At 62.7% G+C, this 22,250-nt stretch overlaps 2 protein-coding genes and 1 non-coding gene across 4 annotated transcripts; 1 reads left to right on the forward strand and 2 right to left on the reverse strand.

Moving 5' to 3' along the window:
- Nucleotides 1-143: 143 nt before the first annotated feature.
- On the reverse strand, nucleotides 144-250 carry LOC142364615 (U6 spliceosomal RNA). Its single transcript, XR_012766311.1, has one exon. It is a non-coding gene; the product is annotated as a U6 spliceosomal RNA (small nuclear RNA).
- A 559-nt stretch (nucleotides 251-809) lies between these two features.
- On the forward strand, nucleotides 810-13,982 carry TMEM259 (transmembrane protein 259). Of its 2 annotated transcripts, none has more exons than XM_009942968.2 (11): nucleotides 810-1,262; nucleotides 3,481-3,747; nucleotides 4,073-4,187; nucleotides 6,372-6,482; nucleotides 8,039-8,161; nucleotides 8,511-8,611; nucleotides 9,536-9,593; nucleotides 9,885-9,968; nucleotides 10,525-10,657; nucleotides 11,056-11,155; nucleotides 12,022-13,982. In XM_009942968.2, exons 1-11 carry the CDS (start codon nucleotides 1,029-1,031, stop codon nucleotides 12,850-12,852), a joined length of 2,157 nt encoding a protein of 718 aa, XP_009941270.2. In that variant the 5' UTR covers nucleotides 810-1,028; the 3' UTR covers nucleotides 12,853-13,982. The 2 variants fall into 2 exon arrangements, with proteins under 2 accessions (XP_009941270.2, XP_075300338.1); XM_075444223.1 differs by having other exon boundaries at nucleotides 850-1,262; nucleotides 4,073-4,241.
- Nucleotides 12,915-21,970, reverse strand: GRIN3B (glutamate ionotropic receptor NMDA type subunit 3B). Its single transcript, XM_075443933.1, has 12 exons — nucleotides 21,527-21,970; nucleotides 19,495-20,495; nucleotides 18,004-19,045; nucleotides 17,400-17,545; nucleotides 17,076-17,191; nucleotides 16,702-16,853; nucleotides 16,444-16,608; nucleotides 15,644-15,711; nucleotides 15,279-15,512; nucleotides 14,700-14,813; nucleotides 13,418-13,667; nucleotides 12,915-13,313 (listed from the first exon to the last, which is right to left on the reverse strand). The coding sequence occupies exons 1-12, from the start codon at nucleotides 21,968-21,970 to the stop codon at nucleotides 12,915-12,917; spliced, it is 4,131 nt and encodes a 1,376-aa protein (XP_075300048.1).
- Between the last annotated feature and the right edge of the window lie 280 nt (nucleotides 21,971-22,250).

The following is a 22,250-nucleotide window of genomic DNA, read 5'->3' on the forward strand; positions in this document are numbered from 1 at the left end:
AGACGCTCCCCCCAGGCGGGCTGGCAGGCTGCGCCCGGGGGGAGCCCGGTGCCCCCCGCATCCCCAGCGCCCGTGGGCGACCCGGCTCGCGGCGGGGGCCAAAAAGGGTCCCCCGGGGAGTGGGGGGGGTGAGATCGAACCCAAAAAATATGGAACGCTTCACGAATTTGCGTGTCATCCTTGCGCAGGGGCCATGCTAATCTTCTCTGTATCGTTCCAATTTTAGTATATGTGCTGCCGAAGCGAGCACGAATCTGAGTGCCCCTGCGGCGGTATTTAAACCTCGCTCATTCGGTGATTTTCAAGGCATGGCGAGTCCTCCCTCTCAGACTCCGGCGCTTTTCCTCACGGCGCCGCTCCCTAAAGCGATGCCAGTTCTTCTCCATACTGAAATACTCCTTTTTCTCACAAATTTCGCGTTTCCAAGGATTCTGTGCAGAGAGGCTCCTCGCGCGCAGTGCATGGCGGGAGGGCTCCTACTTTGCATCCCATGGGCGGGGCGAGGCCGACGCGTGTCCTCCACCGTCCCAGAGTTCCCCGGCCGCGCTCGCGCAGGCGCGCTGCCGTTGTCGTCGGTGCCGGCGGAGGAAGATGGTGGCGGGGCGCTGAGGGGACGGGACCGGGCCGCTCCGCTCCGCACCGCGCCAGGAGAGCCGAGGCGCCCGCCGCGCTCCGGGCCCGGTCGGGCCGGGTCTCCCCGGTGACGGACCCCCCCATGGCCGCGGGGCCGGCCCAGCAGCCGCGTCCCCGCTGGGCCTGCTCGGGCCGCGCCGCTCCCGGGCCCCGCCGAGGCCCGCTGAGCCCCGGAGCCTGGCCTGGGCCCCGCCAGGCCTGACCGCCCCCCGCTCGGGAGGCGGCTGCGCGCAGGAGGCCGGGCCGGGCCGGCGCCCCCCGAGGAGGCCGCGTCTGACCCGAGGTGCCCTCCGGCGCGGCCGCCTGGCCCCGGGCCCGCTCTGCGGAGGAGGAAGGGCTGCTCCGGCCCGGGTCCGCGCCGCCAGCGCCCTTCGGCTCCCGGCCGCGGCGTCAGGATGTCGGAGAATCAGGCGAACGCGCCCAACCACCACCCGGCCAACAACAACGGGGGCGGCGGGGCTGCCGGGGGTAACAACCGGGGCGTCCGCAATCCCAACCTCAACCAGAACCCCCTGATCAATGTGCGCGATCGCCTCTTCCACGCGCTCTTCTTCAAGATGGCAGTGACCTACGCTCGCCTCTTCCCGCCCTCCTTCCGCCGCGTCTTCGAGTTCTTCGTCCTGCTCAAGGTGAGGGGCAGCTTCACGGGGAGGAGCAGCCATTCCTCTTGCTAGCCTGCAGCCGGGTGCTAAGGCACAAATTTGCTTGTAAACACGTAAAAGCGTGACTGCTGGAGGTCACAGCCTGTGTTTGGGCCACCTGCACCAAGCTGCCCGTTGAGCTCTCGTGGGCCTCTCTCCTGTGAGAAAGATGTGAATAGTTGTGAGGATCTGTGCTGGTTCCCGCACCACCGGAGCTCTGATACCAGATCTGGAAGCGAAAAGGAAATCGCTGAGCCAGCTTGCTGGGCAGCCAGGCTGGCGTGGGTCAGGTCCAGGGGTGTGGGCTCAGAAGGTTTCTGTTTCCAACCAGTCTCTCGTTTTGGATGCCTTGCATACGTGAGATACTTGCTTGTTGGAGTTTTGTTGGCATCTTGTTGTTTCTGGAAGCGATTAACGCACAACTCTGTTTTAACCCTATTTCTTTTTAGCAGTTGGGACCCTCAGCTATGTCTACACAACATCACACCTCTATGTAACAGGGTAAAAACCCACCCGCTTGCTTGCTGATGCGGGTGCAGGAGTGGAGACCCGCAGAGGGGTCTGTCAGTGTCCGCGGGGTGCACTGCCCTTAGGGTAAACCCTGCACTGCGGCTTCCGGGGCGCACGCTGACTTCTCACCAGCACCAATATGGGAAATCGGAGTCAGGGGAGGAGAGGAGAGGAGCGGAGCTTGCCAGGTGACAACAGCACGCTTCTGCTCTGAGCATCTAAGCTTCAGCCCCTTAAAGTGAGAAAATATTTAGAACAAGTTGTCTTATACCGCACATAGGTGTTTTCTGCCCTCCCAAGAAACATTCAGGCTTTTAACATCTCTCTCTTCTTACCCCCTCCCGACATCTAACTGGATTCAAGCAGACAGGGAGACTGGAACGGGGATGGTGCTAATGGCGAGGCTGTCGGGCAGAGCGAGTTGTTCGGCGGTAGCGGTTCTTGCTGGTGTCTGCTGCTGATCAAAGTGCACGTATTCACAGGGCATCTGCAGAGAGCAGCCTGCTCCTGCCCGCGGGGTTCGGAGTCAGCGCTCCAGCCTGGGCTCGGCTCGGCGCACAGGGTGCTGGCAGGAGGTGAAGCCGGACACCGTGGGCCTGCGCGCTGCTGTTCACGGGCTCCTGAAACGGCTCATGGTTCTGCTGGCTTCGTCATGGCTCCTCCTGTAACGAGGGAGGTCTTTCTGATCTGCCTTCCTAGCCTCTTCCTGCGCAGCTCCTCTGCAGAGGAGATGTTTACCAGTCTGTTTATTCGTAGCAAATAGGTCAAGAACGATGCGTAGCAAGGACAGCTAGTTTCATTAGGAATGAGTGTCTTGCTGTAGTTGGAAAGTGTGTGAAACTCAGCTGTACTGCTGACTGTACCAGCATTTCTCAGAGCTTTCAGCTGTGAACTTTGGACAGTGTTGGGCAATGTCGTGCTAGATTTACTATCTTCGCTACAGGGAACAAGTTTTATGAGTCCACTTTGTTTTGCTGTGGCTTTACAGCTGTTTTTTGGACTGAGCCAGGGCAAGGGAGGGGTGACGCCCTGGCAGGCCAGCCTGGCCTCAGCTGTGGCAGAGTCCATACCTCGCAGGGGCGAGTGGTGGATCCAAACGCAGAGCTGGTGGTTCTGCCGTGGGTTTGGGCTGTGCTGCTCTTGTGGCGGGCTGTCTTCTGTCCAGGTTTGCTTTATTCTGCCTTTGTGAGGTTGGGCAGTCTTCTCCGGGCTTCAACAGGAAAAACTTTGTGCTGGGGGGGGAATGGTTGAAATGGTTGAAAGCCACAGGCGTGTTTGTGTTTCTTTCGACATGCCTGGGAGCCTTGTCACACGTTGGTGCTGGGTTTGGTTTGCCTGTGGCGCGGTTGCTTCGGGGCCTGCGTGTGACCTGTGCTGTCTGCAGGACACGTGTACTGCGCAGGTATCGCTGGCGGCTCCGGCCTCGTGAGCGGGAGGAGGTCGCTCTTGGTGGTGCCTCTGCTCCGTTCCCCTGCTGAGTGGCACTGAAATTGCCTGATCCTGGGCTGCTTTATTGGTGATGCAGAGACCACCGGGGTTGGAAAGCATAAAAACTCTTGTCCACTTGTAAATTCATTTGTCCAAGTTAATCTGGTGCCTCTGTGGGCAAAGAAGAGGTGGTTAAAACTGGGGAGCCTGTAAACAGGCCAAGGCTGGCTGGGCTGATGGTCTCTGCTTTGTTTCTTTCTGTCTGTAGGCTCTCTTTGTGCTCTTCATCCTGGCTTACATTCACATCGCCTTCTCCCGCTCGCCCATTAACTGCTTGGAGCACGTGCGAGATAAATGGCCGCGCGATGGCATCTTGCGTGTGGAAATACAGCGCAACTCGAGCCGAGCTCCCATCTTCCTGCAATTCTGTGGTGCTGAGAAGTTCCCAGGAATGGTGGTTGAATCCACAGCTGAGGAAGAGGAGGAGGAAGAGGAGGAAATGACTGTGGATATGTTTGAAAACAGCTCTATCAAGGTAAAGACATGTTCCTTGTGTACACAGGAGATGGGAACCTGGTTGTCGGTCTGGGGAGAAGTGGTTTGTTAGTGGAGCCAGCTTAGGAATGCCACAGCCCCTCTGTGATCCCTCGGTCACCTGGAGACAGAGCGTGTTCCTTGGCTTTTCCTGAGTCTCCACGTTAGCCTCTGGTCATTTAAGATAGGGAGTAAAATCCGAGAAAGTGGCCTCTGTTGTCCTCCTTTTGGTGGTGGGGGCCGTCGCTGGGGGCACAGAGGGGGCACAGAAGACAGGAGCTGAAGTGACTGCTAACGTGACTTTCCCTGCTGTGGTTTTCCAACAGTTTGAGCTGGATATCGAGCCCAAGGTGTTCCTCAAGCCATCCCGGGTGAGCAGCACCGAGGTGCTGACCCACAATGAAAGCCAGGAGTTGTCGTTTAGTGAAGCAGCCACTAAAGGTATGCAGCCTCTGAGGGAGACTGTGTCCGAGTTTGAGATGCTAGCCAGAGCAGGTAAAGACAACTTACGCTGCTGTCTGCGCTCTCTCCTTCCCCTGCCCCTTGCATCTTCCCTGCACGTCTCATTCCTTCGGGCTTCTCTGGGCACGTGCATAGTTACCTTAAATGTCTTCCCTGATGCTTTCGCCCGTGGTTAATCTTTTCAGTACTAACGACAGATCCACAGCAGGATCATTCCTTCAGCTGGAGGGAGGCTGGGAGCTGGGGGTCATCTGGGCTGTAAAAATTGCTGAAGCCTCTCGGTCTGGGATCGTGTTTCTGTAGTGATTGGTGCCAGATATCTCAGATGAATGTGAACCTCCCTCTTCTGAGCAGTTCGCCACCCTCTTGAGATCTGCAGCGATCCCACCGACAGCGCACGTTCCTCCTCGCATCAACAGGCTTTGGGCTGCATTTTGGGTCCCTGAGTCAACACCAGTACTTGGAACAGCTGCTTAGTCCTGAAAGCCACCAAGCAAGTTTTAGTGGATTGCGAGACACAGCACGGCTGTTGTGCATCGTTCGGGATACCATCCTGCTTTATCCCTCCCCTTGTTGCAGCACGACTTAAGCTGCTCATGTCTCATAAACTCCAGAGGGAGATTTAGTGGCTTTGTATTATTTAAAATGGAATTACAGTCTTGGAAAATTCTCATGATTACGGGAGGAAATCTGTTAAAAGTATTTATGTTAAAATAGAAACACGGCAATTGTATTCTTACTTAATTTGCCTTTTTCAGCTACACTTTTATCCCTGGAAAGACTGGAATTCTTTGCTCTTCGGAAGTACTGGGAGTTCTGGCTGTGGAGGACTGTGAGGCTGGACGTTGCAGTGGCACTGTTCCCTTGGTCTTGCAGTGCTTTTGCTTGGTGCTGATCCAGAACTCATTAGTCCTGAATTTAAGATCGTTAGGTCGCATAAGACCAGAGAGCAGTAAACATTTTCTGGTGCAGTATGTTTACCGGTAGTTGTCTGAGTTGTGTCAGGGAGTCACGTTGTACAGAGCTGTGTGCCCTGGCGGGCTGTGCCTTGATTTGCCGAACGCCTGGTTGGAAATGAGCCAGCAGCGCGGTGGGAGAAAGAATCACGCTGCTTCCTGATGTAGTTGAATTATTCATCTTTTCAGACGGGGCCCAAATCCCCACATCCCTGGTTTTATTGTTTTTCCAGGTTTCTTGTACTATAACTACACCAAATGTGATGTCTGGACAGAATATTTTACCATGGGAAAAGGTTTTGTGATACAAACGAAGTAATTATTTTGTTGATATTTAAACACTTTATTTGAGCTTAAAACTGTGATGGTTTTATAATGGAAACGAAGGACGAAACAGACAGACCAGCCTGTGTTTGCTGCCTGGGAAGCGGGATCAGAGGCAGGGAAGTAAGGTGGGCGTTCCTGTCAGTGGTGTGTCGCTGTGAGTCAGAGGAGGCAGGTACATTTCTGCGAAGTGATTATCTCCTTCGCTGTTTTGCTGTGGTGTTGTGAGGCGCCTGACAGCTGCCTCCCACAGGTACGCTCTGACAGTTGGAAAGATCAGGGATTCAACTGCTTGGCTCTGACTTGGCAGAGGTTTTGTCTTTTTGTAACAAAAAGCATCTGTTTTTAACCTTTCTTTAAAAAAAAAAAGAAAAATCAAGGAAACTTCAGGCACCGCGGTTTTTTTGGAAAGCCATTATTGCTGCTGCCTTTAGTTTTGAGATTTGTAATTGCAGGAGTGACCTCTGTCTCCGGAGAAGCGCGGTGCGCTTGCCCTGTGGTGTTCAGCAAGTGTAAAGTGTATTTTCCTGCTGCTTCCTAAACAACATAGAAAGCAGAAATTGAACAGAGCAAGAAGTGGTCTAGGTCTCGCCAGGCAAAGCTGTGGGCAGACCCTGGACAATGCTCGATAGGGCCTGGAACTGCTGCCCTGAAGCTTTCCCAGAGGTTTCACGTTAAGGACTCATGTCAAGGGAGTAGGCTGCAGTTTCAAAGAATTTGTATTGATTTGTTTTAAATTGGTTGAAGGAAGCCCAGAGCCTGTGTTTGCAACTGCTTCTCTTTTCCAGAACGTGGTGGGAGGGAGGGAATCCAGAGGTGCTGTTTCTTCTTGGTAGCTGCTCGCAGACCCTGCTGTTCAGTCTCCCTCCCCCCTCTCTTGCAGTGTGGCCGCAGGAGGAGTACATTGTGGAGTACTCGCTGGAGTACGGGTTTCTGCGCCTGTCCCAGAGCACTCGCCAGCGCCTCAGCATCCCGGTCATGGTGGTCACTTTGGGTGAGTGAGGGAGCCAGCCCACTCTGGTGCAGGGGTGGGTGAGTGCTCTGCAGAGGTACCTACCTGCAGTTTCCTCTTTAGTCTTGTGGAGACTATTTATGACAGTTGATGGCGCTCATTTTCCACGTAGGAGAGCTTCTTTGTTGCTTTAGTAGGTCATACCTTTCGAGGAGGAGTAGTCTGAAATGGTGGAGCCTGTTTCAGCGAGCGCTGGTGTTACGTCCAGCGCAGTTTTCTCACTGAGGAAGGAAGAGTCTCGTAGTACTGAAGATCTAGGCTCAGTGGGGAGCAGCAGCAGCGCAATGTTAGAGCCCAGTGGCGAGAGCAGTTGTGCGTGTGTCAGGGACGATGCTGAGCAGATCTGCGTGGTGCTGTCCCAGCGTACCTCTGTGCCCCTCTCAGCACCAGCAGACCATTTTCCTGGACCAGTGTTCTCTTCTCCTGGCATTTGCTCCATTAAAACCTGTCCAGGTCAGGAATACAATCTCAAACCTTCTTATGCCTGTGAACTTAATTGCTCTGTGACAGGCTGTTAGTGCAGCAATCGGACTACTGTCATTACTTACTCCTAATCAAGCTGAAGTACAGCTGGGCTGAGCATTAAGCAGTGATCCTATATAGGTAATGGGCAGTTTCCATGTTAAATGACTGTTTACTGTCTTGGGTTTTCCAGTTGAGCTAGACAAATTTCTTCATAAGTATTCTAGTAATCCACTGAAAAATTTTCTGTTCATGCTTCCTGTTTTGCTTAGATGTGGGTTATTTTTGCGAGCTGGTCAGTGTTCATGCAGTAGAATGCAGTGCCAGCTTCGTGAGACAGAACTGAGCAGCCTTCCTTAGTGCCCCGAGCGGTGGGGAGGCGTTCGGTGTCCTCTGCCGCCGGGGGCTGGGGGGGTGAGTGGGGCCTGAGCCTGGCTGATGGCTGAAAAGTCTCGGCCTGGCCCTCTGAGTCTTGCCAGGACTTGTTTCTCCGGACCATTAGTTGGGATGAGCCTAGGGAGATAGTCCAAGCCTAGAAGGCAAATTCCCTTTATGTCGGTGCCAACAGAGAGTATGACAGGCCTGATGTAATTCTGAAGTCTTGATTGACATTAGCATTTCGACAGCGTGGCTAGATTTGTCAGGGTGTGACACCTTTAATGGCACCTTCAAGTTGCGTCTGGGCAGGTTTAGATTGGCTATTAGGAAAAATGTCTTCACTGAAAGAGTTGTGAGGCATTGGAACAGGCTGCCCAGGGACGTGGTGGGGTCACCATCCCGGGAGGGCTTCGAGAAACGTGTAGATATGGCACTTCTGGACGTGGTTTAGCAGGCATGATGGTGTTGGGTTGATGGTTGGACTTGGTGATCTTAGAGGTCTTTTCCAGCCTTAATGATTCTATGATTCGATTCTATGATTTTCCCTCCCAGTCCCACCCAGTTTATTTACTACCAAAGGTCCGAGCGCAGACACAGGTCTGCTGGCAAATGAGTCCTCAGAAGATGGTACGCTTGTCTTGCTGCCTCTGTGGCTTGAGGGACAAACAATCTGAGTGGGTTTTTTGCTTTCTCCCTAGATCCTACCAGGGACCAGTGCTTTGGGGACAGGTTCAGTCGCCTATTGCTGGATGAGTTCCTGGGTTACGATGACATCCTGATGTCAAGTGTCAAAGCGTTAGCTGAAAATGAAGAAAACAAAGGTAAGGCTTGGAGGAGTAGCTTTCAGCGGCTGTGCAGAGCAGTGGGTGTGTTTTCATGATGCGTGAATATCATCTTCTGACTGTTGATTAATGTCTAATGCGGGGAACACTTCCCTGTGTTATGTAGGGATCTTGTGGTCAAGGACAAAACGAAATGCGCAGGAGAGGAGAGGTGTCCGCAGATGTGACTTCCTGCGGCCTGACTGCACTGCATAACAATAAGAGTGCAGCCGTGAGGAGGTGCTGCCGTAGATTTACTTGGAGTCCTGTTCCTTTAGAAAGCACTGGAGGTTTGTTCTTGGTTTGTGCGTTAATCACACTGAGCTCGTGTGTCTTTTTTTTCCTCCAGGTTTCCTTCGCAATGTGGTGTCTGGGGAGCACTATCGCTTTGTCAGCATGTGGATGGCCAGGACTTCGTATCTGGCAGCCTTTGTCATCATGGTCATATTTGTAAGTCGATAGGAGCTGGGCATTGCCTGGACTCTGAGCCCGGTGCTGGTCAGCATATGTTTGACACAAGCGCAGGCCTGAGCTCTGGTCTGATTTTAAAGCTAAGCTGATGGAGTATGAGGTTCTACTCTGGTTTTTTGTTGGTTTTTTTTAGTGTGGGTTCTGAAAGTCCTAACAGTGAAACAAAGAGAGGAGCTGAAATAGAATGAAGTAATGGTTTTGTTGTGGCAAGGGAGATTCATGTTAGAGAGAGTCTCTAAGCGTAGTTAAAACACTCAGGCTGCCAAGGCACAAGGTGCAGAAGTTTGTCCTCTGAGACTTTTAAGAACAGGTCGAGCTAATTTGCCAGGAGTGATCAAGATAGAACCAAGTCTCCTGTGGTGATGTGTGAGACGAGGTGATTACAGAGAAGTGCTGGGCAAGATCCCAAGAGGTAACTGAGCCTGTGCTCATAGTCTTGGGTGACGGTCTCCCTTTGTGTCTGACCGTCCACTGATGCAGCTCCTTGTACAATAACAGCATGGCCAGTGAGAGGAGGAGGTGGGTGCTGGGTGGGTGTTGTCGGAGAGGCGTCAGGAGCTGCTGGGAGGAGCGCAGATGTGGGGCAGGAAGAATCCCTAGCCCCAGCTCTGCTGCTGCTGTTTGGTTTGGCCCCTGCTCAAATATTCAGAATCAGTCTCTTTACAAACAAATTACTTACTGACTATTTCACTGCAGTAATACAAAGATTAATTGGTGTTTGTGAAGTGCTAATTACTCTTTGGGAAGTCGGTCTGCGTAGCTCAGGCTAATGCATGTGGGATATGCACAGCGTGCCGTGCAACGTCGCAGGCCCAGGCTTGCCTGTCCAGGCCTCGGCGTGATTCCGGAGGCGACTCCCGGACCTGTGTGGCTCTGACGCTGGCTTCTGTTCTCGTGTTGCAGACTCTGTCCGTTTCGATGCTGTTGCGCTACTCGCACCATCAGATCTTTGTCTTCATTGGTAAGGATTTGCTGAGGGATTTAGGGTGTGCTGCACACTGTGCCTGCCCCAGCACAGTCTGTCACGTACATACTCTTGACTGTCATTGTTCAGAAGGGTCCTGCGTGTTGCTACAGCGGGAATATCCCCCCCCTCCCATGCCCCCGTCACCGTGCTTGAGCGCGCTGTTCTGTCCCTTGAGAAGTATCGGGGACAGGGACTCGCGGCGCTCTGAATGGGGACTGATGTGGGGGTGGAGGGTCCCGTGGCCCCACGTCCGCGTTGCACTGCAGTACGTTTTCCTTCTTGCAGTCGACCTGTTACAGATGCTGGAAATGAACATGACCATTGCGTTCCCTGCGGCTCCCCTCCTCACTGTCATTCTGGCTCTCGTAGGTAAGGACGTTAGCTCACTGCTTGTGTACATGCAGCAAGTCCCTGTGGGGTCCGTACAAAGTACAGCTCCCTGTTCTGACCTGGCTGTGGCGGGCGGTTTGTCTGTCCGCTCATCACGGGGGGAAGGCTCTGGAATCTGATGGCACAGTGAGCGGCATTGTCCTGCTGGGTCCCCTGGAAAAGCAGTTTGTTTGGAAATCACGTAAACCGAAGCTTTGTCTGTCACTGAGTTCATTTCGGATTCACACTGCCTGTGACCACCTGGCATTAGCACAGTTTGAATTTAAAAAACAAACGACAGCAAAACCCCAAAATCTGCGCTGCCTGGAGCCAGCTGCTCCTCTGGCCTGCGGCTGCAGTCAGCAGTGAAACGTGTTTGCCCTTCGCTGCTGCTCCGGACAGAGCAAACGTGTGCTGCTGTGCTCCCTGCTGTGCAGCCCTCCGGTCCCGGCTGCGGAAGGAGCAGGATCCCTTCACGTGCCCTTTGGGGAGCCCTTTGCCGAGCTGGTGCCTGTGCCCTGCGGCACGCTGATGCCGGACACTCTCTGTCCCGCAGGTATGGAGGCCATCATGTCGGAGTTCTTCAACGACACCACGACAGCGTTTTACATCATCCTCATTGTGTGGCTGGCTGACCAGTACGATGCTATCTGTTGCCATACCAATACGAGCAAGAGGCACTGGCTCAGGTGAGAGCTGGCTGGGACCTCGTTCCCCTGGGCCGTGTTCTCGCTGTGCGTCCCGGTCTCTGGTGGGAGGCTGCTTCGGGTCCTTTCCAGCCCTCCCAGGCAGGAAGAGCCTCTCTGCGCCTCCCTGGGAGCCGCTCTGTGTCTCACAGGGTCCAGAATGCGATTGCTTCCGTGTGGGGTTTGTGCCCGGGTATCAAGAATCCCTTCAGTCCTTTCCTTGCCCGTTGTTTTGCCCTGTTGAAGGCCTGTCCATAGCAAGGCAATTCTAATTACCTGGTAATGGGAGTCTGCACCACCCTGTGCCAGGTGCCCCAGCCCAGAGCGGAGCTGGGGTAGACAGAAACTCAGGTTTACCCTGTCCATTGCCACGTCCTGATATTCAGTGCCTTTCTGTCCAGGTTCTTCTACCTGTACCACTTCGCCTTCTATGCTTACCACTACCGATTCAACGGGCAGTACAGCAGCCTGGCTCTCGTCACCTCGTGGCTCTTCATCCAGGTGAGTAGCGGCCGCTCCCGCTGCCCGGTCGTGCAGCCGGCCGCAGGGAGGCAAGCGCCGTCGTGTGAGCTCGGCCCGGTCGCTCCACGCGCCGCAGAGCGGGGCGGCTGCCCCCGGTTTGAGCGGTTGCCTCGCTCGTTGCTCACACTGGCTGTGCTGCTAAAAAGTGTAGGAAATCAGCTGCCGTTCGGGCTCTATCGAACTTCTTGTCAAGCGGAGTGTGAGTAGCGATCTTTATTTATACACGAGATCAAAATAATCCCTGGTTTGGAAATGGAACAGCAGCAGGCTGTCAAGCAGCAGGACATTTTGGTCACTGGCTCACATCCAGCCAGGCTGGAGTCAGGTGGGTTGTGGAGGGGGTTCGGGAAGGATTTCTGCCCCGTCTTGCTGGAAGAAATCCCACCGAAGATCTGCTGTGCAGAGGCTGAGGAGAGGGTCAGGTCTGTGCAGTGAAGGTGCTGGCGAGACCATCCCCAAACTGATGGCTCCGATATCCTGGTTCAAGCAAAGCTCTGGGGTGTCTCTGGCTGTTGACCTGCCCCCTTCCTCTGCTGCAGGATGGAGACAGCGACCTGGGAGGGGGCCAGAGAAATGCCTTTACCCGGCTTGTTCCCAGCCCTTAAAAGGGAAGGGGGGTTGTACTCCATTGCCGGTCTTTGTGGAGAAACGATAAAAGCAGCTTTCAGAAATCGTAGTGGAGGGGTAAGGGGTCTCCAAAATTTCGGGTGGCCTCTTGGCTGTCAGAGCAGCCGAATTCTCCAGTCGCTGTCTTCGCAGCGAGAGGAAAGCCTGGCTTTCTTAAGGTACGTCTGGGCTCGCAGCCCAGGCCCGGTGAGTGACGCCTTTCCCTTTGCCTTCTCTAGCATTCGATGATTTACTTCTTCCACCACTACGAGCTGCCAGCCATCCTCCAGCAGATCAGGATCCAGGAGATGCTGCTGCAGAACCAGCAGGTAGGCCAGGGCACCCAGACAACGCTCCAGGACAACCTCAACAACAACACCACGGCTGCGCCGGCTGCGGCGGGGAGCCGCCGGGCCCACCTGCCCGCCGGGCCCTCGGGGGACAGCCCCAGCCCGGCTGCCCTGACTCCCAGCGAGGCCTCCAGCGTCATCGCCGCTGCCACGGCGGCCGCTGTTGGGAGCGACCTGAACTGGGTAGCGGAGACAGCCGCCATCGTTACCGAAGCCTCGTTTCTCTCCGACCTGAGCACCACCCTCCTGGAGCCAAACGTGGTGCGCGAAGCCGTGGCCGCCGGGAGCCCCCAGGACGCTGCCGCTGCCTCCGGTTTGGTTGCCCGCATCAGGGTCAGCAGCGACCACCCGGAGACGGCCATGGGCTCCATCACCATTGAAGTCACTTCGACACCCGTGGTGGCTGCAGCAGATGCTCCCCCCGCTGCGGAGGTGGGACCCGCTGCCCCCCTCACCCCGCAGCAGGAGGAGGGGGTCTCTGTCCCCAGCCCCCCCCTTCCTGAGCAGACTGAGGCAGCCGGGGGCTCGGACAGCCGAGCAAAACCCAGCGGCAAGAACTGCGTTGCCAACGGCAGCGTGGCCGAGAGCCCTGCGGCCTTGGTGGAGGCCGCTGAGCAGGACGGACGTTTGGGTGCTGCTGGGGACACTTGCCCAGCGCCGGTGGGCAGCGCACCTCGCTCCAAACCTCGCTCGGAGCCGGACTTGCGGAGCCTGTCGTGAGTCCCTGTGCCTGTGATTGGGGACTGCTGGGAAGGCACTTGGATTTTGTTTGTTACTGTTTCTCACTTCACCATCATCCTTAACCCACGAATTCCTCTCGGCTGGGGCAGAGCAGAGGTGCTGCCGGGAGCTCCCCTGGGCCGAGCGCGCGTGTGCGAGAGGCTGGTGTGCGAGAGGCTGGCAGCGCGGGGCGAGGCGCTCGGCTGCAGGGCCCGCGAGGCTCGGGGGCCTGCGAGGCTCAGGGGCCTGCGAGGCTCAGGGGCCCGCGGCCGCCCGCTCAGCCCTGCGCTCGGCTCCGCGCTGCAGCTCCTTTCGCCCCGGCTCTGCCCCCTGCGCTCACGTTGGCGGCCCGGGTGCTGTTCACAGGCGTGAGCTGGTTCGGGACAGGCCGGGGGGGGGGGGGTGTCGGCTTTCTGGCTTGAGTCCCGGCTGCGTGTGAGCAGGGAGTGTGCTCGGAGAGCCTTGGGAGAGCCACGGGAGGCAGAGGAGAAACCCTGCAACCTCTCCTCCGTGTGGGGAAGAGGAGCTTCAGCCCTTCCCCCGACGCCGGATCTGCTCGCGCTACGGCAAAGCTGGGCAGCAAACCAAGCAGGAGCTGCGCTTCAGCCCCGGATTTTCTGCCCTTGGGCTTCCCTCGGTCGTTGGGTTTGGGGGTAGGAGCTGCCGTGTCCCGGCTCGAGCTTCCACCCCAGGAGAGCCGCGTGGGGCTGGGGTCCGTTCCCGTGCCGCTCAGCCCCGGAGAAACGCCGTCCCTGCTGCCGCTGGTGACTCTGTGCGGCCTCTCGCCGGTGTTTGTGGCCAGCACGAAGCGGGAGCTGCGGGCGCGTGGCCTCGATCCACGCCCGCAGCGGGGGTCTCGGGGGAGACGTTTTGGGGGGCGGAGGGCAGCAGCTCTGTCTCCCCTCCCGGCGCCTGTCGCTGTGTGTGATGTAGTTTTGCTTTTCAGTGCCTTGTCCCCTCCGCGGGACGCGTTTGCGTTGAAGATCGGCCCCAGCCCCGCGGAGAGAGCGGCTTTTCCCTGGCTGAGCAGTTGCGTGAGGGGGGGGTCAGCGAGGAACCAAAACACTACAGCCAAGACATTTCAGCTCATTTTCCCTCCTTTCCCTGGCAGTGGAGGGGGGGCTGGGGGCTGCGCGGGGGCGGCTGGACCCCTGCGAGGTGGTGGGGGGGTTATGCTCGTCGGTGGAGCGGGGCGATGCCGGAGCGAGTGGTTTCAGTAGGGCTGAGGGGGGGAGCAGCTCGGGGGGCAGCGCTGGAGGGGCTGCGTGGCCCACCCTGCTCGGGGGGGGGGGGCAGCTGGCTCGCTGTAGGAGTGTCCCCGAGCTCAGCCCTGGCCCCCCCCACCTGAGCAGCAGCCCTGGCGTCCTGGCAGGGCTCCCGTGCGCGTTCCGGGGAAGGGGTCTCCATGTCAGCACCGCGGGGGGACTCAGCCCGGAGCCCCCCCTCCGCTTTCTCTGCATCTCCCACCCACGGGCCCCCCCCATTCTTTTCTCTTTTCTCTTCGTCTGGAGGAGCGCCGGGTGTTGCTCTGGGGAGGGGGGAGCCTGCTCGCACCCAGCGTGTCCCCTCCGTCTGCGGCCCGCGGTGCCCCCGGCACGAGGGAGCGGTGGGGGGCTTTGGGGGGGGGGAGGGGAAGCAAACCAAACGATCTGATGAATGAAGAGTAGAGTTCATTCTATTTAATTAATGTACAAAATGTGTTTGTATATAATAATAAATATTATATCTAACAGCTGCTGTGGCGTCCTGCTGGCAGTTGTGCTGGGTCCCTGCTGCAGGCCCGGGGGGGGGGTCCCGGGGTGGGGGGCAGCGCGTCCCACGCTCGGTGCCAGCGTCGGCCCCGTTACGGCTGGGGGGGGGGGGGCGGCAGGGCGGGGGGCTTAGCCCGGTCCCCGGGGGGGGTCCCCAGCCTCTGGGCGGGGGGGGATGGGGTGCGGGTGATGCCAGCTCCTCGGTGGGGGCTGGGGGGGGGGGACCGGGGCCGTCGGCCCGAGGAAGACTCCGGTGCTGCGCTGCGGGGGCTCTGGAGGTCAGCGCGGCTTTACCTCAGCGGTGCTGCGGGACAGGGGGGGCCGAGGGCTGCTCAGCCACCACCCCCACCCCCCCCTCGCTGCTCCGGGCCCGGCCGGGGGGTGCCTGCGGGGGAGGGGGGGGACCCTCGCCCAAGCCCGGCTGCGCGGGGGGGCTGCAGGAGAGCAAGCGACTTCGCGTTTCTCCATCGTCTTTATTTCGGTGGTCCGAGACCCCAGCGGCGCGGGAGGGGGGGGCTGCCGCTGCCCCCCGGCCTTCCTCCTGCCCCCCCCGCTCCTGCCCCCCGGCCTTCCTCCTGCCCCCCCAATCCTGCCCCGGCCGCCGGTCTGCCCTGCCCGGCCCGGCCCCGGGCTGCCTGCGGACCCCCGCCCCCCCCCGGCCCCGGCCCCCCTCACCGCGCCCCCCGGGGCCCCCCCCCCGCCCCCAGCCCCGCCACCAGCTCGCTCCTCCTGCCCAGCGCCGCCCGCAGCCGGGCCCGCATCGCCGCGATCTGCTCCTCCAGCGCCCGCAGCTCGCCCTCGCCGCCCGCCCGGCCCCGCGGGGACCCCCCGCCCTCGGGGGGGGCCGCCTCCAGCTGGAAGCGCACTCGGCGGGGCCCCCCCCGCAGGCTCCAGCGCCGGCCGCCGCACCTTGAGGGGGGGGGGGGGGAGAAGGGTGAGCAGGGAGCTGGCTGCCGGGGGTCCCTCCGTGCCCCCCCGGGACGGTGGGCGCCCACCGGGGGGGGGAGGGGAGCGGGGCAGACCCCCCGCCCCGGCCCTACCTCTGCTCCCCGCTCGGCTCCCGGCTGCTCCGCTGCTCCGCGCCCGCGTGCAGAGCCCGGTGGATTTTCTGGGGGGACGAGGAGGGGTGGGATGGGGGTGACGGACAGGGGCGAGGGGCTGGGGGCTCACCGGGGGTGACGGGCAGGGCTGAGCTGGGGGTGAGGGGCCGGGGGCTCACCGGGGGTGATGGCCAGGGCTCAGCCGGGGGTGAGGGGCTGGGATGAGGGGCTGGGGGCTCACTGGGGGTGATGGCCAGGGCTCAGCCGGGGGTGAGGGGCTGGAGGCTCACGGGGGGTGATGGGCAGGGCTCAGCCGGGGGTGAGGGGCTGGGATAAGGAGCTGGGGGCTCTCTGGGGGTGATGGCCAGGGCTCAGCCGGGGGTGAGGGTCTGGGGGTTCACCGGGGCTGAGGAGCCGCGGGCCCACCGGGGGTGAGGGGCTGGGGGCTCACGGGGGGTGATGGGCAGGGCTCAGCCGGGGGTGAGGGGCTGGGATAAGGGGCTGGGGGCTCACTGGGGGTGACGGTCAGGGCTCAGCCGGGGGTGAGGGTCTGGGGGTTCACCGGGGGTGAGGGGCCGGGGGCTCACTGGGGGTGACGGTCAGGGCTCAGCCGGGGGTGAGGGGCTGGGGGTTCACCGGGGGTGAGGAGCCGCGGGCCCACCGGGGGTGATGGGAAGGGCTGAGCCGGGGGTGAGGGGCGGGGGGCTCACCCTGCCGACGCGGGGCTGGAGCGGGGCAGAGGCCGTGCGAGGGAAGGGGAGCAGTGGGGGAGGGGCTGGCGGGCCCCCTCCCCAGCCCACCTGGCTGGTGTGCAGCCAGTAGCTGAACTTCTTCTGGCGCCTGATGCGGGGCAGGACCAGGCGGTAGAAGACGTGCTCGCCCAGCGAGGTGAGCAGCGAGCCGCTCAGCCCCAGGCACAGCAGCACGAACAGCCCCGAGAAGTGGTAGATGCCCATCTGCAGGGTCTGCAGGGAGGGGAGGGGGGTGTCAGCCGGGCTGCGGCGGGAGGGCCAGACCCCCCAGAGCCCCCCCCGCGCCGAGGGCCCGGCCGCCCGCACCTCGGTGACGGCGAAGACGCGCTTGCCGCAGGGCACCATCTTGTACCACTTGTCGTGCAGGAGGTCCATGAACCCCGCGGACTTGTAGCGGCTGATGAACCCGGAGATCCTGGAGGTCAGCGGCGAGTTCTGGGGGAGGCCGATGCCGTAGCCTGGCCCCGGCGCGGGGGGGAGAGAGAGCAGCAGCGCTGAGGTGGGGGGCACAGCCCCCCAGCACCCACCACGGAGCTGGCACCCTCCCCGCTCTACCCAGCCTGGCCAGGGCACGGCCCCGTCCCACCGCAGCCAGGGCACACGCGTGTACACACACATGCACACACACACACACACACACACAGCCCCCACCCCCACCGCAGCCCCCCCCCCCCCCAAACCTTCAATGGCGAAGGGTTTGCCCACGGTGAGCAGTTGGCAGTCGGAGTCGATGGAGACCTCGTAGTCCAGCAGTGACTTGTCCATGATGAAGGCGTTGAGTTTGGGGGGCTCCGTCCTGTGCCAGCGCAGGGGGACCCTCAGGGAGGGGGTTGCTCCCCCCGCCATCCCCCGGGGTCCCCCCGACCTGAAAGCCCTCCCTGGGGCTGGGGGGTGGGAACTTGTGTGGGTGTGGGGGTGCACAGGCTGCGGGGATGGGACAAAACCTGCCCTGGGAGTGTAAAAGGGGGCACCCCCCCCCCTCCCCATGTCCCCCCGCCACTCACTTGAGCATGGTGACGCCGGCGGGCGTGGTGGGGACGTTGAAGCGCCGCATGTGCTCGTGCATCTCGGGGAAGCTCTTCTTGATGTACTCCTCGGCGCTGCTCTCCCAGACGGTGCCGAAGCGGAAGCCCCGCGAGGGGTGATGCAGCTGGAAGGAGGCACCCGAGCATCAGCACCCCCGGCCCTGGCGGGAGCGGCCCCCGGGGGGGCCTCCCCCCTGCCCTGGGGGGGGGGGGAGGTGAGGGGGGGGGGCTGGGCAGGCCGTGGAGATGCAGCAGCTCTTGTGGGGTGTCTGGCAAAGAGCCCCGCCAAGGGCAGCCCCAGCGTGAACCCAGCCCACTGCTTCCCCACCCTGGAGCTGAGCTCAGGGTTAAATACGGGGACACAAAGCTTCCTGGGGAAGACCACCCCCACCAACCCCCCCCCCCCCAGCCTTTGGAGGGGCCGTGCTGTGGGACGGGGCCTGGGGAGACCCTTCACACTCATCCCAGCAGGGAAGAAACAGCAAGAAGGCCAGACACCCACCCCCCCACACCCCCCCCCAGCCCCTTCCCTGGACCTCAGCCCCATCTCACCCCACCTGAAGCAGCCCGGGCTCTCTCCTACCTTTGGGTCGTGGATGCCCGAGAGCTCCTCGAAGGTCTTGTCGCCCACCATGACGGCGGCGAGGTTGGCCGTGTAGCTGGAGAGCACCAGGAGGCAGAAGATGGCCCAGAGGTTCATGAGGAAGCGGCCGGTGCAGCACTTGGGCGTCTTGCTGGACACGGTGCGCCCAAAGAGGATGGCATAGCAGAGGTTGAGGGCTGAGGAGTAGGAGAAGATCTTCATGCGGTTGCGGCCGTGGGGGGTCATGCCGTAGGGGCTCTTCCACTCGTAGAGGGTGAGGAAGAGTGCGGTCATGTGCAGGGCCACAAAGACGCCCACCCACATGGTCCAGTGCAAGGGCCACATGAAGGCCCCGATGGGCGATGCCGTGTCCTTGGTCCTCACCAGGATGCCCAGGCTGGTGGAGAAGAAGGGGCTGGTGAAGTCAATGACTTTGCTCCGCGCCGAGTTGATGCTGAAGGAGGTGACGGCCATGTGGGCCGTGCCACTGAGCAGGTCCCCCACCAGCCCCGTCCAGCGCCCGTTCTTCCAGGCCCCGTATTTCCCATCGCCCACGATGTAGAGCTCGAAGTCGAAGGGCACGTCCTCGGCCAGCTTCTCCAGCAGGTCGATGCAGTACCCGTAGCAGCACTTCTTGTACGCCCGCGGCACTGAGCCGTTCTCAGCGCCGAGCTCCTCGAAGAGGGTGTCCAGCGTGGCCGAATCGTTGGTGCCGGGGTCCAGGCAGAGCTGCCCGGCCGGGCAGCTCCCGTCCTCGTCCGCCTCCCGGGTGAAGACGAAGGGGTGCTCCACCAGCGTCACCACGCGCAGCCTCGCGCGGGGCCCCTCGCCGGGGCCGCGGTGCTGGCGGCGGCTCTGCCACGCTCCCTCCTCCGGCTCCAGCTTGCCGTGCCGCCAGGCGCCCACCGTCACCCATGCGGGCTCGCCGCGCGGGTCGCGCCGCAGGCTCCAGACGCGGAACTGCTGCTCCCGGCGCACCAGCGTCGCGTGCTCCACGCGCACGGGCCCCGTCCGCCCGTGGAAGGACGTGTTGGCCAGGAACCTGCCGGGGAGGGGGGGGGGGTCTGTCACGGCTCTGGTGTCACCGGCTCCGGCAGGGGGTTTTGGGGCCAGGAGCTGGCGAGGGCAGGGAGGAGCAGCAGGATCCGGCCCCGCTGCCCCGCTGCCCTGCAGCTCGCTGCGCTGCCGGGGCCGAGTGCCATTGATATTTACAGAGCTCGGGCGGCAGGAGGGAGATCTGAAGTGACACCACCCCCCCCACATGCAGCTGGGCATCCCGGGGGTCAGTGGGGACGGGGGACGGGGGGGCTGAGCCCCACGGCAGCGGCTGCGCACAGCAAGGACCGCACCGGGCGCTGCTCACCGAGCCCTGCGTCCCCCCGCTCTGCCCTCGCCGCACCCCAGCACTGCGGCACAGCCCCCCCTACCCTGTACACCCCGATGTGATGGAGCCCGGGCAGGGGGAGGGGGCACCCCCAGCCCCCCCCTTACCGGGAGAGGAAGACCCCCGGGGGCTCGCCGTGCGCCCGGCGCCTGTCCTTGCAGTTCACCGTGGTCTGCAGGCGGGCCAGGTCGGAGCGGGCACGGGCGGCGCTGGCGACGGCGCGGGACACCAGCTGCACCGCGTCCTGGAGGAAGAGCTCCAGCGGCGGCCGGCTGGGCTCCCCGAAGGCCAGCAGCCCCAGGGGCAGCCCCTCGGTCTGCAGCTCGCCGGCGCTGAGCGGGGAGCCCAGCATCCAGTGGAAGTCCTGCGGCGGCAGCCCCGACGCCTCGGCCGCGCGGAAGACGAGGCGAGCGCGTCGCATGTCGCAGCCGAGCACCAGCGCGGGGCTGGAGAGGGCCCTGAGCCGCTCCTGGTGCCGCTGGAGGTGCTGGGCCACCCCGGGCTCATCCAGGTAGCCGAGGTCCAGGACGGAGCGGAGGAAGAGGTGGGAGCGGTGGGCCCAGAGGCCGAGGAAGCCGGAGACGTCCCAGGGGTGGCAGAGCACCAGGCTGGTCTCCTGCCAGTCGTGGGCCTGCAGGACGCTCGCCACCACGTCCACCAGCGTCTCCAGTGAGCTCTGCCGGTCCATGTGGAAGTGGAAAGGGCTCTGCCGACACAGAGGGGCTGTGGCTGTCCCCTGCCCCGCGCCAGCCCATGGGAACAGCCCCGAGACGGTGCCAGGCAGCGACCCTTCCCCGCCGGAGCCACCCCGCGCTCCCTGCCCAGCCTGGGGTGATGGGTCCCTCTGCCCAGCGCTGGACGGGCACCCACCCACAGAGCCGGAGGGATGCGCGGGGACCAAAGGGAGACCCCGGGGAGGAGACCCCCATGGCTGGGTGGGCGAGAGGGCTCGTGGCCATCTGAGCAGGGGGTTGTGTGTCCCCCTGCCCGCAGGCAGCAGGGTCTCGTGCTCCCAGCCAGGCGCTGCCCCCACTCCCCACAGCCGGCGCACCCCGAGGACGCGCAGCTCACCAGGAGCACGCGTGAAGGCCGCGTCCCCGGGGAGAGGCTGGCGGGACACGGGCGGCCGTGGTTATGCCACGCGCCAGGCGAGGCGTCACCACCGCCCAGGCACAGCCCGGGGTCAGCGCGCACGCGGAGGGGCCCAAATGCTCTGTGGCTGCGTGGGGAGGTGGTCTGTCCCCGGCCGAGGGGAGGGAGAGGGACAAAGCCAGCCACAGGGCCACAGCGCCAGGACAGGTCTCAGCGTGGCAGGGCTCGGGCTGCGGAGCGTCCGGACATCGCTCCTGGGGCAGCGGGGCTGAGCCGGGCGGAACAGGGGACTGTGGGGATCCAGCGCCAGGGCACGACCCCGGGGTCCTTCTGGGGCCGGCGCGGGGACAGGACTGGGGCTGGGGGGCCTGGGGGCTGCTGGAGGAGCCAGGGAGGTCGCCTTGGAGTGGGGCTGGGACAGAGCCGGGCTGGGGGCCAGGGGAGAGATGAGATGGGGCTGGGATGGAGCCAGGGCAGAGCTGGGATGGAGCCTGGGATAGATGGGGCTGGAACGGGTGCCAGGAGGGGGCTGGGACAGAGCTGCGAGGGGGGGGCCAGGATAGAGCCGGGATGGAGGCGGGAATGGGGGTGGGAGGGAGCCGGGATGGAGCCGGGATGGAGCCGGGAAGGAGCCAGGAGGGAGCCGGGAGGGAGTCGGGACACAGCAAGGATGAGGGGCTGGGGTAGAGACGGGACTGGGGCCGGGGCCGGGATAGGAGCCGGGAGGAGGACCCGCGGGGTAGAGCCGGGACAGAGGCGGGACAGAACCGGGACAGAGCCAGCATAGAACCGGGATACAGCCGGGAGAGAACCGGGACAGAACCGCAAACGGAGCCGGGACAGAATCGGGACAGAGCCGGGATGAGGATCGGGGCAGGAACGGGGACGGAGCCGGGACGGGCGGGGGTGGGGGGGCAGCGGGGACGGAGCGCTGTTCCCGGCAGTGCCGTGCGGTGCGGGTGCGGTGCGTTGCGGATGCGGTGGGGTGCGGTGCCGGGGCGGTGTGGGTGCGGTGCGGTGGGGGCGCGGTGCCGGTGCGGGTCTTACCTGGGCGCGGAAGGGCAGGGCCCCGCGGCCGTCGAGGAGGCTGACGACGGGGACCTGGAGGGCGGCGGCGAGGAAGTCGAGCTGGAGCAGCTCCCGGCGGGTGCGGGGCAGCGCCAGGACAGCGGCCACGCCGCGCCCCGCCACCGCCCCGCACAGCCACCGCGCCAGCGAGGCCGGGTCCCGCGCGGCCGGGCCCCCCGCCGCCACCTCCAGGCTGAGGGTGGGGGGCGGCGCCGCCCCCCCGGGCCCCCCCCTGGTCCCGGCGGTCCCGGTGGCCGCGGCCAGCGCGGCGCGGAGCCGGGCGCGGGCGGGCGCGGGCGGCAGCAGCACCGCCAGGCGCGCGGCGGGGCCGGTGCGGGGCGGGGGGGGGCGGCAGGGCTGCGGGTGCCCCCCCGCCGCCCCCAGCGCCGCCGCCAGCAGCCAGAGCGCGCGCAGCCCCGCCATGGCCCCGCCGACCCCCCCCGCCCCCCCCGCCGCTCTGCGCCCCGACGGGGCGGGCCGGGGACGGCTCTGCGGGTGCGGGCAGGGACCGCCGGCCCCCCCCGCCAGCGCCCGCACCGTCCCCGCGCCTAGCGGGGGCTCCCGGCGGCCCCGCAGCTCCCTACCCCCCCGCACTCGCCCACGCCCACGCCCACGCGCGGTGCGGGTCGTCCCTCCCCCCCCCCCCGCAGCACAGCGGCCCCCCCCCCGCCCGGTGCTGCCCTGGGGTCCCCCCGGAGGGAGC

The sequence above is a fragment of the Opisthocomus hoazin genome, chromosome 27 (assembly GCF_030867145.1).
Source record: "Opisthocomus hoazin isolate bOpiHoa1 chromosome 27, bOpiHoa1.hap1, whole genome shotgun sequence".
Taxonomy (NCBI): domain Eukaryota; kingdom Metazoa; phylum Chordata; class Aves; order Opisthocomiformes; family Opisthocomidae; genus Opisthocomus; species Opisthocomus hoazin.

What these genes read in the sequence shown, in the direction of transcription:
- TMEM259 (XM_075444223.1), top strand. Translation starts at nt 1,029, where the DNA reads ATGTCGGAGAATCAGGCGAACGCGCCCAACCACCACCCGGCCAACAAC. An exon ending in AGTTCTTCGTCCTGCTCAAG is followed by an intron (nt 1,263 to 3,480) that starts GTGAGGGGCAGC and finishes TTCTGTCTGTAG; the next exon opens with GCTCTCTTTGTGCTCTTCAT. An exon ending in GGTCATGGTGGTCACTTTGG is followed by an intron (nt 6,483 to 8,038) that starts GTGAGTGAGGGA and finishes CTTTCTCCCTAG; the next exon opens with ATCCTACCAGGGACCAGTGC.
- GRIN3B (XM_075443933.1), bottom strand. Translation starts at nt 21,970, where the DNA reads ATGGCGGGGCTGCGCGCGCTCTGGCTGCTGGCGGCGGCGCTGGGGGCG. An exon ending in CCCTGCCCTTCCGCGCCCAG is followed by an intron (nt 20,496 to 21,526) that starts GTAAGACCCGCA and finishes GTGTCCCGCCAG; the next exon opens with CCTCTCCCCGGGGACGCGGC. An exon ending in ACTGGCTGCACACCAGCCAG is followed by an intron (nt 15,712 to 16,443) that starts GTGGGCTGGGGA and finishes TCGTCCCCCCAG; the next exon opens with AAAATCCACCGGGCTCTGCA.